This window comes from Drosophila novamexicana, unplaced genomic scaffold (assembly GCF_003285875.2).
Source record: "Drosophila novamexicana strain 15010-1031.04,08,12 unplaced genomic scaffold, DnovRS2.1 tig00001433-arrow-arrow-pilon, whole genome shotgun sequence".
Classification (NCBI taxonomy): domain Eukaryota; kingdom Metazoa; phylum Arthropoda; class Insecta; order Diptera; family Drosophilidae; genus Drosophila; species Drosophila novamexicana.
The window spans coordinates 94,604-108,280 of record NW_020824858.1 but is presented as its reverse complement, the minus strand read 5'-3'; the positions used below and the strand labels follow the sequence as shown (position 1 = coordinate 108,280).

Here is a 13,677-nt window from a genome sequence, read left to right as displayed (position 1 = left end):
AATAATGTTTTAATTCTTGAGATCAACAATTATCTAAGTTATTTCATAGTAATAAAAATATTTGATATTTCGTAATAATATTTTCATTCTTGGGATTAATAATTATTAAAGCCATAAAGCTACAGAAAACCCTTTTGAAAAACAAGATTTTGTGTTCAATAATTAAAAACAAATAATTTTCTGTGCAAAATATATTATAATAATACTTATTTTTTACATTAAAAATGTTTAGTAAAAATAAATATTAATTTTCTTAAAAATGCAATAATAAATATAAAAAAAAAAGCGACACACTCTTGAATTCCTTACTAAAAATATAATTATAAATAAATAAAAAGAAAAATGTGCAAGGAGCTGCGTATTTAAGAGCTCACGAAGCCTAATAAATTGTGTCAAACGCAAAATGGTTAATCATAAATTTAAGGCAAGCCTTAAATAAATTGCACATTCAATATAAAAACAGCTGTTTTTTGGCCCTAATTGCTGACATTTTTCCTGGACACGAATTAGCCGTCACATATTTAATCGATAATTAGCCGGATAATTACGAGATCTGTTAAAATAAAAGCGTATTATGAACTTTCTAAAAATGTTCAAAGCAAATATATCAAATGACACCTGCCCACAGACAAACGCATGAAACCAAATCAAATTAGCCAAACGATGCGATTTGTATCTCAATCTCGATCACAACTCAAACTCGATTCTATTCAAGTGCGGGGTGCTATGAACCCATTTGAGACCGAGACCGAGACGCAAGCAAAATGTTATTGTCCTTGGGCCGCGCCGCAAACGGTGCTAATTAAAACATTAATCGCGCGTAGAACTAGCGAATTGTAACTAAAAAAAAAATAAAAAAGAAATAAAATATATTAAAATAAAATAAAAATAAAAAAGGCTTTACTAGAACTGGCTTTAACTGGATTTAGAGCTGCGTTTAACAACTTTCGCACTTATAATAAGAACGAAAAACAAGTAAGAGTGGGCTAGTCGGGAGTGCACGACTAGCAAATGCCCTGTAATCCAATCAATATCTATATCTATATCTATATCTATATCTATATCTATATCTATATCTATATCTATATCTATATCTATATCTATATCTATATCTATATCTATATCTATATCTATATCTATATCTATATCTATATCTATATCTATATCTATATCTATATCTATATCTATATCTATATCTATATCTATATCTATATCTATATCTATATCTATATCTATATCTATATCTATATCTATATCTATATCTATATCTATATCTATATCTATATCTATCTATATCTATATCTATATCTATATCTATATCTATATCTATATCTATATCTATATCTATATCTATATCTATATCTATATCTATATCTATATCTATATCTATATCTATATCTATATCTAAGTAAGTAAAGCTACCTATTACGCTTATAAACTCCGTTTAAAATCATTTTCAATCTGTTCTGTATAAGAAAACATGTTTTAGATGTTCCGCATAATAAGTTGGGTAAACATCAGTTACCAGATAGCCCCAGATACCACAAATTATGCAAACGTATGCGATATCTGAACAACACAATTCTGAATAACATAAATATCAATTTTTTTTTCTTGTTAATAATATTGATTTCAGTTAGCTTTTATTTTTGGGTGGTGGGATTTCGATGAGGAGGCTGTGAGTCAGTCGACTATGGCAGCTGCGCCAATAGGGGTTAATCCCCCGCATCTTATACGAGCATTATGAATGGGCTCCTCTGACGTTTTGGTGTGCTCGTGTGATTGTGAGTTTTTGGTCTTTAATGCAAATTCGGACGCGTTTTCAACATGATTCACGGGCCGAACAGCTGGGGGAGCGTTTTGGGCTAAAAATATGTATGTATATTATCAAAGGCAGCGAAGCGACCATCGCCACGAGCTGATCAAGATCATATAACGCTTAGGATCGGACCGGTTTACCAGCTGGGCGGCTGGTCACAAACACAGCTGTTCAACTTTCGCTGCCGGCATTGCCATTTCTTGTTCTTAACGACAAGTGCAGCGCTAACGAAGCTCTCGGCCGGCGGCTCTCGACTTGGATCCGAGCTCGGCTCTTGGCTTTGGGATTTTTTTTTTTTTGTTGTTATTTGTTTTTGGCGGATTTTCGGTCTGATATAAAAACGCCATCCGGTGCGCGTGCTCAGTTCAGTTGCAGAACGTTAACGGAAACGCGCGCGTGCGCCGCAAGCTCTCGAGTTCGTGTCTTTGGTTATTTTTTGTCTGGCGCACTTTGATTACAAGCCAAGTGAATTTCTTTTGTAACCAACCGGCCAGCTCTTGTGCTTACAATTCACACACAAGTGACACAGATTCAGCAAGGTCAGCGAGCATGGAAGGTCAGGCCAAGCAAGCATACTTCGTCAATGAAGCATATAATCACGAAGAGAAGCCGCATGGAGCGGTCGATGGCGGCGGCGGAGGAGGAGCAGGAGGAGGAGTCGTCGACAATTTGCCGCGTCGTCGCAGCGGCGGCAACAACAAGGAGCTCCAATTGGATATGTCTAACAAAAAGGGCAAAGAGCTGCCAGCCACGCCTATTGCGCCCACAATCGACTTTGATGACCTTCTGCCATTGATTGGCGAATTTGGTCGCTATCAAAAGATATTGTTCATCTGCATGATCCCATTCTCGTTCTTTGTGGCCTTCGTGTACTTCTCACAAATCTTTCTCACGCTCATACCGGAGCAGCACTGGTGCCATGTGCCCGAACTGGATGCACTCGATGTGGAGGCCAGGTAAGCTATCCAAAAGCCAACTCGAGTTCTTTTGCTGGGTGTGTTATGGTTTTTTGTGTCTGCGTGACTCATGAGCGGGTTTTCCCGCCAAGGCAAATTTGGTTTTTATGGCCAAGATTACACAGAGAAAAGAAATTAAAAGTGAAGTACTTAAATTAAGTAAAACTGGTTTCAAATATAAAACTCTTATTTAAAATATGAAATTTGAAGTGCGAAGAAACTTCAATTAAGCCCAATTATGCTCATAAAAAGCGCTAAATTTATCACACGTATAACTTTAAATTAATTTTTGAACTTGATTTAAGAGTTTTGATACTTAAGCTAAGCACACTGAGAATTTGTCTGAAAGTCATTCGAGAATTGTTTCTTAATTCGGGCTTTAAAATGTCTTATTGAAATAAATTAAATTAATTTGTACTTGATTCAAGAACTTTGTTACTTAATCTAAGCCTGTCTGGAATTCTTACCAAATTTTACTTAACTCAAGAACTTGTTGCCTAACTTGAACTTAAGAAATCTTTATTAAATTAAATTAAATCAATTTTTACTTGATTCAAGAACTAAGCACATTGATCGCTTGTCTGAAATACTGTACAAATTTTACTCAATCCAAGAATTTGTTTCTTATTCAGGCTGAAGCATTCCTTATTGAGGAATAACGAATATTCTTGAGTTTGCAGTTTTTCTCACTGTGTAAGTCAGCTGCAGCTGGTCTTTATAAAACTGGCTAACTAGTTACTTAAGACATTTGAGATCAGTAACTAGATTTCTAGCACTAACTAATTGGAATGCCGTTTGCAATCCATTTAAATGCTCATAATTTTATGATTTTCGTTAGTTTCATTCATGTTTTATTGTTATGTTAAACATACTCGAGCGATTGTGACAGACCTAATAGCTTAATTTAAAGTAGCTCGAAGATATTGTAGAAGCCGTTAGAAGCAATCGGCTTAAGTTTAAGTTCTAGGAAATGTATACTAGATCTTAGACAAAGTAGCTGATGTTAAACACATATTTTTCTATACAATTATTAAGGTATTAAGTCGAAAATGACCTTGAATATATGCAGATAATACCTAAGACCCAAAACTGGGCTGAAGTTTCCTGTATATTTAACATTTAAATAGATTACTTTACTCGCAAAGCTGCCTTTATTATCGCTTTTTATGAAGTAAAAGAATTTAAAGCACATTTTTCGAGCATTCACTGAAAAATCACGTTCTAAATTCTAGGCTGATCACATTCTAAGTACATTTCGCTCTTGAATGAAACCTTATTTTTAAATGAATCATCCTTGAGTTCAGTACGTAAATCATGAATGTAACAAAAGGAGAAGAAAAAAAACTTATTACTAGAACTCGCATACCTAAAATAGGTCTAAAGCGCTTTCAATGAAAGTAAGAAATTCCATAGATTGAGTCTTAATTTAAGGCTTTTTAGATTTAAAAAAAAGAACTTTATTCTAAGGGTTAAAAAATTTAAAAGCTTGCCTGCACTTTAGCCACATTCGTAACTTTTGTTTCATAATTAAAGCTAATTAAATTGCCTCCAAATGTTTCGAGTGTCCGTCGTCGCCTTTCTCCGTGATTCTCAGCTGCCCAGGCGGAAGCAATTGTGCGAATGCGAACTATGCGGTTCCGCAAAACTTTTGTGAAAGTTTTTTTTTTTTTGATCGATCGATCAGTCGGAATTCGTTTTCAGTTCGACAACGCCTTGAAATCAAGGGGCTTGCCACACACATTGGGCCGTGTCGGCATTTAGAATTATATGGATTTCTATAAGTTCTGGGCTAAAACGATAATAACTTATTGGCAGCGCCAAAACGATTATCGAACTCAATTCGAAACTAAATGAAAAACGAAACACAAATTCGAGTGTTCTGATCAAAGTCATTAACTCGTCTAAGTGCTGCGGCTTAGAATGACGAGGTAACCTTGTGCCGTGATTGGTTTTACAGTCAGACATCGGCTCAATAAGGCAAAAAGAACCTTACAGTTGGGCAAGCAGCGGGCAGGGGGTAAGACAACTCCTAACAGTGGCAGTGGCAGTGGCAGTTAGATAAGCTGTTAGCCAGGCCATAATTAGCAGCAGCGCAGCAGCAGCGCAGCGGCAGCGACGTCAGCTGCGACGCACAGGTGAAATAATCGTGGCAACAACACAAGCTGCAAATAAGTGCTAACGACTAACTAACCGACTGACTAACTAACTAATGTTGTGTGGCGAGCCACAAATTTTCCAAAGTGAGCGAAATTCAAATGAAAAACCCGAAACCGAAGCTCAAATACCCTCGCTTGAGCACAACAAGTTTGCTGTAACCGACTGCGTAATACTCCGCATTAAGATACATCCATTTGCCTGAATTCAATATTTGTAATATGATCTTAAGATAAGTCTGGCTTCATTCCAAAAATTGAATACTCAAAAATACATTTTTCTAAAGTTTCAATCTTTTGATCCTTCTTGTGAAAAGTCACCAAGGATAATCCCATGTTGCCGAACTAGTTTTGATTGTGCTTTAGAGCTTTCTATCTTACGTAAATTAAACTGAACTCTGGAAACGTAGCGCTCTAATTTCGACTCAATCCAAGTATTTATATAAGAAATAAAAAAGGTGTTAATTGAATTGTTGATTAAAAAAACTGTCAAACTGTCAAGCACATAGAAATTAGAAGTTTGCCTAGCAAAAGTCAATAGAGCACGATATTTTCTTAGCTTCAAAAAAATCTTGGCCGGTTCGAACCAGTTTGCAGGCTGCAGGTTCAATGCGTCAACCTGGTTTGTAAAATAGTGAAAAAATTTTATGAAATAATATTATTTATAGGCGGAAAATGTTTGCAAAGTTGTACAAAAATATTGTTGGGTTTGAACCAGCTACCGGCCAAAATGTATAAAGCTAGTTTATCACATGTATCTATAAGTTTCCGTTCTACTGAAAATATTGTTGATATTATTAGCTAAAAATTGAAAACTAAGTTTGAATCATTTTTGGAGAAAGTGGTGGTTCGATGCGTGCTTGGGTTTAGCTTCTGTTTGGGCAACTAGTTGGCTTTAAAATGTTTCTTTTAAGTGAAACCTATTCAAAATGGGCTATGTTATGCTCTCCATGCCCCAGCTCCAGTCAAGTTGTCTGGCAAAGTGTTTCGATGCCTTTTCGGGCTAGGGTAAAAATCTATAAATCAAATAATTGTGCCGTCATAAAATTGGCAATTAAACAAGTTACCGCGTGACACATGAGCATCGCCCGCCCTCCCATCCGACAATCATCAATCTTGACTGGCTATAATTTTAGACATATATTTAGATACTTAAATACACACGATTCAAGCGCAGCGGATTTTGTCAAGATCACAAGATAATTATGCTGTCTATGCTGGCTTTCTGGCGGCGAGCTTGGCTGCGTCATGTTCTGCGGCAGACAATGCGCCGCTGACCCTGGCGGGTTCATGATCAGTGCTGCCCTGCAGAAAAGCTAGCTAGAGCTAAAAAAAAAAGCTAAAACAAAGAGCTGAATTTGAATTGACAAGTTGGCTTAGCTGCACAAGGTTGGGACACCAAAAAGCAAAGAGTTGCGTTCTCTTTGCAGTTCCCTTTGAAAGCAATTGGAAAGGCCAAAATTTGTCTCATATTTTTTGAGTAATTTTAGTTTAATAATAAATTTACTCCAAAGGTTTTAGTGTTAGTTTACACATTGCCTAAAGTCTGGATCACATTAAGCAAAAAAATCTAGCCTTTTTTTTAGCCACTTTATTATTATCTTGGGTTCCTTAACAAGGAAAATATTTGCTTATATTTTATTTATTTTCTATTTATTTATTTATTTATTTTTATTATTTCTAAAATTTAGCTTGTTTTTCTTTAGACTTGAAGGGTTATTTCTTAGCCGTTTATCTCTAGTTTTTAGCAACCAAAAAACCTTGTTTAATAGAAATTTTAAAATCTTTAAAAAATGTATATATATAAATTATATAGTCTTATACTTATATAAAAAATTTATATATATGAGCATTTTTTTTATATATATAATTATTATATATATTTATTTTACAAATTTTGAATAAAATGTTGACTTAATTTGATTTTCTAAATGTTTCAAGTCAACATTAAAAATGAAAAAAAAAACATTTTGCCATAATTTCAAACAGTTTTTTGGCCATAGTTCAAATATATTTGTGGGCCGTATAACTAGCTTTTTATCAAATTTTCGACAATTATTATTTTTAAACATTTTTGAAGTTTTTAAAAAACAGCTCAAAATAATTGTTTATAAGTTAACCTTATTTAAAACGCGCTAAATTAGCTTTAAAATAGCCAAAACCGCAGCTAAGGGCTGCAGCTTTTGAAAACAGTCAAGTTTAGCTAGAAAACGGCTGAATAGCCAGCACTGGCGTCGACCCTGATGGGTTCATGACACTTGCAGCTTGAAAAACGAAACTCAACCGAATTGTGGCACCTTTCGCTTATTCCAACCGACAGATTGGCGCTCTCGATACCCATGGTGAACGGGGAGTACAACAATTGCTACATGTACGATGTCAACTATACGGAAGTACTGGCCCAGGGCCAGATAATGGCGGATCCGAAATGGCCGCGGATCAAGTGCCGCAGCGGCTGGTCATATAATTTCACGGAAATACCCTATGCCACGGTGGCGACAGAACAGAATTGGGTGTGCGATGATGCCGCCTTGCCCACGTATGCCCAGTCGATCTTCTTTCTGGGCGCAATTGTGGGTGGGCTGCTGTTTGGCTGGATTGCGGATCGGTTTGGCCGCATTCCGGCGCTGATCTGTTGCAATCTGATGGGCTTGGTGGCGGGCGTGGCCACGGCCTTTGTGACCAACTTCTGGCAGTTTGCCACGATGCGTTTCTTTGTGGGCTTCGCCTTCGACAATTGCTTCACCATGATGTACATACTGGGTAAGTCTGCGAAGGTCTCCGGCGGCGTCTCACCTTGAGCATTTTTGTTTTGAATAGAGTATATTGTTGCTTGCAGTGCTGGAGTATGTGGGTCCCAAGTATCGTACGTTCGTGGCCAACATGTCCATAGCCCTGTTCTTTACGGGCGCCTCCTGTTTGCTGCCTTGGATTGCGTACTTTGTCGCCGATTGGAAACTGTTGACCATTATCACCTCGGCGCCGTTGCTGCTGGTGGTGCTGACCCCCCTGATTGTGCCGGAGTCGGCGCGCTGGCTGGTCTCCCAGGGCCAGGTGGACAAGGCCATTGCCATACTCCGCAAGCTGGAGCGGCGCAATGGTCGCCACGTCTCGGAGCAAACGTATCAGAACTTTGGCGACAGCTGCCGACGCATGCGGGATCAGGAACAGGCCCAGAATGCCAGCTACTCGGTGCTGGATCTGTTCAAGTCGCCGCGGCTGCGTCGCACCACGCTGCTGCTCATCGTCATCTGGATGGCCATTTCGCTTGTGTTCGATGGTCATGTGCGTAACGTGGGCTCCCTGGGTCTGGATATCTTTTTCACCTTCACCGTGGCCAGTTTCACGGAGCTGCCGGCGGATACATTGCTCACCGTCACTCTGGATCGCTTTGGACGCCGTTGGCTGGCCTGCGGCTCGATGGTCGCCAGCGGCATCTTCAGTCTGTTGGCCACCGTGGTGCCCGTGGGCGTGTACTCGGCCACATTGGCCATCATGGGCCGATTCTTTGTGAACATCAGCTACAACATTGGACTGCAGTATGCGGCCGAGATATTGCCGACGGTGGTGCGCGCCCAGGGCGTTGCCTTCATACACATCATGGGCTATGTGGCCAGCATTATTGCGCCCTTTGTGGTCTACTTGGCCAATATATCGCCGGCGCTGCCGCTCATCATTTTGGGCCTGCTGGGCATTGTGGGCGGCCTGTTGGCGCTTCTACTGCCGGAGACACTGCATCACGATCTGCCACAGACGCTGAGCGACGGTGAGGAGTTCGGACGCGGCCAGAGCATTTGGGATTTCCCCTGCCTAGCCAAGCAGCTAGACGATGAGGACGACAAGTGCAATACGGATGTCGAGGAGGTGCGTTCCCAGGCCTTTGTGCGTGGCACTCAGACTGGCGCCTCGCTCAAGGCATCCACGGGTGGAGAGCTGCGTTCGAGCATTTTGCGGCGTTCGATACAATCGCGCAGCTCCACCAAGTTGTAATAATAACCAGAAGTATTGATATACCAAGCGACTCATACACAATTGTAGCCTTGCATTTCTGTCATAGTTCGATTAGCTTAAGTATTTTTTTGTGATATTATTTCTAAGCAATTTCGTTGCCATTTGGCCTATTAAAAAACTCTAACGATTACATATTTTGAATGCTAACGGCCGTTAGCTTAATCGACAAGCGCCATCTGTTGCGACAGATGTGCACTACATTTATCGATAACAAATTTGATTTCCCTTTGGCCGTTAATTGTAGTACGTTTTTTTCACGGCAGCTGGCGCCACTTTGTTTACTTCTGAAATTGGGATAAATTTTATAGTTATTGCACTTTGCAGATTACAAGCAATTTAATTACAAACAATTAAATTCCAATGCAAATATTCGATTGAACTACAAATAGAAACCGCTCCCAAATGGCAGCTATAAGAGGAACGCCCTGCCAATTGGCAGGCAGTTAACAATGACAGTGGGAGCAGCTTCTCTGGTACTGCTCCTCGGGCTAGCTCTCGGCGGCGCCAGCAGCAACAACAACAGCAAGCTGCTGGCCATTCTGAACGGCTCCGCGCCGGCGCTGGACTTGCTGCTGCACATCGATGTGCTGGCCGGAGAAATGGCTCCATTGAGCACGGCCGTGGGACCGCTTGATCTGGAGTCCGTTATACGCGCCGAGGTGAACGGCGACTGGGAGCGCGCACGCCTCGTGCTGCAGCTGGCCAGCCAGGCGCGCACGCCGGAGCTGAAGCATGCCATCTACGAGGCGCTGTGGCAGGAGCTGCAGCAGACCAAGCAAATCTATGATCCGCTCAAGCTGTTGGAATTCCACGGCCAGCTGACGGCGCTGTCCGATGTGCCGCCGCCGCTGCTGGCGAAGGTATATCAAACGTTTGTCGGACGCAGCGCCCAACTGCTGGCGGCACCCTTCCACACGGCCAGCCGCAGCGCCAATTTTCCGCTGGTCAGCGCTCTGCTGCAGCGGCTCACCCTGAGCACGCTGGACTATTTGCGCGATATACTGGAGGCGCTGTTCGATCTGGTGCTGGCGCTGGAAAGCACGCTGAGTGTGGTGCAGCGTTGGGGCAACTTTAGCGCCAGCCTGACGCAGCTGACCCTGGCGAATCTGCAATTGTTGCAGCGAACAGAGCTGCAGCTGGATGCAGCTGCTCGCACTGCGCTGCAGGCTAATCTGCGCCAGCTGCTGGAGCAGCCCGCCTTTGAGCCGGACGTGGACGGCACGCTGCGCCAGCAGGTGTATGCCCAGCTGCCGGAGGATGAGCGCATCCTGTACACCGCGCAGAAGGTGTGCCTGCGCAACGTGACCGACGGCAATGCCTACATCTACGAGTGCCCGCAAACCTATCTGATCTGCACCAATGCACGCGATCCCAAGAAGGCCGCCTACTACGTGCAGCGCGGACACGGCGGCCCCAACAATACCCTGCAATTTGCCTTCTACAGCGCCTACTGGCGCAATCGCTACATCCTGCTGGAACCGAGCAATCACTCGGCAACTGGCCAGCACATTACAAAGAACGTTTACAGTCGCGCTGCGATCGACTGGTGGCATGTCCTACAGCTGGATGGCGGCGGCGTGGCCTTATACGATGCGGCGACAGCCCGCTCCGTGCTCTGCGGCGGTGATCCCCAGCACTGGGATGGCGAGGAGAAGCATGTCTATACACGCAACGCCCAGGAGTTTGCCAGCAATCGCCGGGAGTGCGCCTGGAGCATTGAGGATTGCAGCGATGTGTCCTAAGAGAGGCGAGGAACAAAATCAATTATTTAACCCACATATTTCCCATTGAAAGCAAAATGAAAATCAAATAAAAAAAATGTTATCCTTCTTCCTGCAGATTACAAATATTCTGATAGTTCTATCAGCTTTTTCCCAAATATTAAACACGGATTGGATCTTGTCTTTAGTTTTCCTTCTTTTATTCAAATTCATACCTAAATGGAGCATATATATATATACAGAAACGTATTCTTTATAGGATCCAAAAAACCTACTTAAATGCGCTACAATTTTCACAACGAATTTCTAGAACACTACACTCTATATACATGTGCAATTAGAAACGCAAACATAAACAAAATGTAATAACAATTTTCGCATAATGTGAGATTTTTACATATGACAACAAATAATAATGTCTTAAATTTATTATGCTTATTGTCAGTAAGGCACATGAGAGGAGTATTAGCTACTTTTGCATAAAATCCCAGGGTATGCAGACAATGCCATCGGTTAGCACCGAATAGTAATGGGATATATGCAGCTTGATGTGCTCGAAATGCTGGGGCTGGCACAGACGCAGATCGCTCAGCGCGGATATCATCTTGTCGGGCGTAACGGCATCATCCTTGGTAAGGGACTGCAGTTTGAGCCTGTGAATGGACTCCTCGATTAGCTGCTGTTCGATGTGTTTGTCCTTCTCGTACTTGGACATGCGTTCGCATGCCAGCTGCATATTCTGACTGATGAAGTCGACCAGTATGCTGCCGGGGCAGGTGGCCGGCGTTATGAACTGACCCGTCGGACTGACCATCAACGGACCCGCCTCCGATTCGACAACAATTGTGTACTTCTGCAGCGATTCGGGCCAGCTCTTGGGATACTTTTGCTTGCTCAGATAATCGTTCAGGGATGTCGTCACCTTCATGAGGTAGTTGGCATAGCCGCGCGCCTGCTGCTTGGGCATAAACTTGCGACGTCCAATCTGTATGCCGCGCAGCACCTGGGAGAGCGTCAGCTCATACACAGGCACCACATTCAGGTAGGCATCGTGCTGTGGAATGTTCTTGATAAAGTCAATCCAATTGTTCTGCACATCGCCGGTGAAGAGCATCACATGTCCCTCTAGGCTGATGCCCGTGAAGGGTGCAAACACCACGACGCGATTGCGCAACGTCTCCAGCACCGCGGCATGGGTCTGGGTGAGGCGCTGCAGCGATTTGAGGCAGCCACGATAATGCTCAATGTTCCAGCCGCATTCGTAGCGAGCGTCACGCAATTGCAGATCGCGCACCAGCACATTCTTGAGCTTGTCAATTTCGGCTTCCAGCACAGCGGTGTCCTTGGCACGCTGCCTGGCCTTGGCGGCGTTCTCCTCCAGCCAGCTGGACAGCACTGGACGTATGCTGGTAGCCTCCTGTAAAGCACGAGGGAATTAATATATAGAAATTATGAAGAGATCGTGGCATTAATTACGCTGCGATACTGTGACTCAAACTCGTGGAACTCCGCATTGTAGTGATAGTCCTGGCTTGGTTTGTTGGCCATACTATCCTGCGGCTTTGCTTGCGCCGTAGGCTTCACGGTCTTTATATAGTCCGTGGATAGATTGCACGATTCGAGCAGACCTTGAATGAAGCGCTTGGGATCTCGCGTGCTCCGGTCCATGCGTATCTGAACCAAGCGAAACGAGTCACGCTTCTCGGCATCCGCGCTCTCGCGCACATAGAACTTGAGCACCTTGGCATCCTCGTTGGGATAGCTGCGCTGGTAGAGCGCCTCCAGATGGGCGCTCAGCAGCTTCAGCGAATTCTCGTTCGTCTGCCGCTGTTCCGGATGCTGGCCAAACAAATCCGGATGCACGGCAAAGTAAAATGGACGCAGCGCCGTTGTCAGCTCCGTGCTCAAAGTGCGGCGCATCAGTCCGATTTTATGCGCCGCCAGCGCCTGGAACTGCAACTGGAGCATGCCGCTCAGTCGCAATGCTGCCGCTGCCATTATGTAATCGCTAGAGCAGCGCACTGCTCCACTTTACGGCTGCCACGCACATCCGAGTAACAACGGCGACTTATTACTTACTACAAATTTGATTTATTATTTTAAATATATATATATATTTATATTACGTAGTTGCCACTCAGCTGTTGACGTTTGTTTCGTAAATGCGAGCAAGGCAAGACGCATTACTCTTGCGTTTTTGAAATCTCGTATGCTGTTTATAATATATATATGGACAAGAATAATAACATATATTTTTAATATTGCATAATTCTATAAATTATTTAATAGCATATTTCATTTTATATTGGTTTGTTAGATCTACAAATAGAGAATATATGCTTACAAGCTGGAAGCTGCATACCTGCCTTTAGCTTATTTGCTTTCATATCCTAACGAGGTGGCAACGCTGTTGTGACAGTGTGCCCAGTCATGCATAATGACAATCGCATAAATCAGCTGTGCAAAAAGTTAGCTGCAACCCGAATTTGTTTATTTCATTTTTAATTTAAAAGTGCACAATGTCCACGTACTATTTTGTTATAGTTGGGCACAACGACAATCCCATATTCGAGAAAGAGTTCAGCACCGTTAACAAAGAACAGCGCGTAAGTGCATACGCCACAAAGGGACGCGACGTGTCCAACTTATGATTCCGCCCTTTGCAGAAGGAGGATCACAGGCATCTCAACCAGTTTATAGCGCATGCCGCACTGGATCTGGTGGATGAGCACAAATGGAAGACGGCGAACATGCAGCTCAAGTCCATAGATCGCTTCAATCAGTGGTTCGTGTCCGCCTTCATCACCGCCTCCCAGATACGCTTCATCATTGTGCACGACAACAAAAACGACGAGGGAATCAAGAATTTCTTCAACGAAATGTACGATACGTATATTAAGCATTCCATGAACGCCTTCTACAGAATCAACACGCCCATCAAGTCGCCCATGTTTGAGAAGAAATCGGAGATATTCGGGCGCAAGTATTTGTTATCGTAATTGTTAAGAATTAGCATA

The 13,677-nt window shown here is 42.7% G+C and overlaps 4 protein-coding genes across 4 annotated transcripts; 3 read left to right on the top strand and 1 right to left on the bottom strand.

The window, feature by feature from the left end:
* Positions 1-2,368: 2,368 nt before the first annotated feature.
* LOC115767666 (carcinine transporter) lies at positions 2,369-8,918 on the top strand. The gene is made up of 3 exons (XM_030711953.1): positions 2,369-2,775; positions 7,249-7,691; positions 7,768-8,918. The coding sequence occupies exons 1-3, from the start codon at positions 2,369-2,371 to the stop codon at positions 8,916-8,918; spliced, it is 2,001 nt and encodes a 666-aa protein (XP_030567813.1).
* Positions 8,919-9,378: 460 nt separating this feature from the next.
* Positions 9,379-10,783, top strand: LOC115767645. The gene has a single exon (XM_030711932.1). The coding sequence runs from the start codon at positions 9,389-9,391 to the stop codon at positions 10,679-10,681; it is 1,293 nt and encodes a 430-aa protein (XP_030567792.1). The 5' UTR covers positions 9,379-9,388; the 3' UTR covers positions 10,682-10,783.
* A 91-nt stretch (positions 10,784-10,874) lies between these two features.
* Positions 10,875-12,764, bottom strand: LOC115767644 (T-cell activation inhibitor, mitochondrial). Its single transcript, XM_030711931.1, has 2 exons — positions 12,137-12,764; positions 10,875-12,077 (listed from the first exon to the last, which is right to left on the bottom strand). The coding sequence occupies exons 1-2, from the start codon at positions 12,656-12,658 to the stop codon at positions 11,130-11,132; spliced, it is 1,470 nt and encodes a 489-aa protein (XP_030567791.1). The 5' UTR covers positions 12,659-12,764; the 3' UTR covers positions 10,875-11,129.
* A 332-nt stretch (positions 12,765-13,096) lies between these two features.
* Positions 13,097-13,677, top strand: LOC115767698 (probable trafficking protein particle complex subunit 2). Its single transcript, XM_030711992.1, has 2 exons — positions 13,097-13,266; positions 13,327-13,677. Exons 1-2 carry the CDS (start codon positions 13,180-13,182, stop codon positions 13,657-13,659), a joined length of 420 nt encoding a protein of 139 aa, XP_030567852.1. The 5' UTR covers positions 13,097-13,179; the 3' UTR covers positions 13,660-13,677.

Excerpts from the sequence above, each read along its gene's own strand:
- LOC115767666 (XM_030711953.1), top strand. The coding sequence starts at position 2,369 with ATGGAAGGTCAGGCCAAGCAAGCATACTTCGTCAATGAAGCATATAAT. Across the intron at positions 2,776-7,248 it reads GCACTCGATGTGGAGGCCAG|ATTGGCGCTCTCGATACCCA; the intron begins GTAAGCTATCCA and ends TCCAACCGACAG. Across the intron at positions 7,692-7,767 it reads CACCATGATGTACATACTGG|TGCTGGAGTATGTGGGTCCC; the intron begins GTAAGTCTGCGA and ends TGTTGCTTGCAG.
- LOC115767645 (XM_030711932.1), top strand. The coding sequence starts at position 9,389 with ATGACAGTGGGAGCAGCTTCTCTGGTACTGCTCCTCGGGCTAGCTCTC.
- LOC115767644 (XM_030711931.1), bottom strand. The coding sequence starts at position 12,658 with ATGGCAGCGGCAGCATTGCGACTGAGCGGCATGCTCCAGTTGCAGTTC. Across the intron at positions 12,078-12,136 it reads TTGAGTCACAGTATCGCAGC|GAGGCTACCAGCATACGTCC; the intron begins GTAATTAATGCC and ends CGTGCTTTACAG.
- LOC115767698 (XM_030711992.1), top strand. The coding sequence starts at position 13,180 with ATGTCCACGTACTATTTTGTTATAGTTGGGCACAACGACAATCCCATA. Across the intron at positions 13,267-13,326 it reads CCGTTAACAAAGAACAGCGC|AAGGAGGATCACAGGCATCT; the intron begins GTAAGTGCATAC and ends CGCCCTTTGCAG.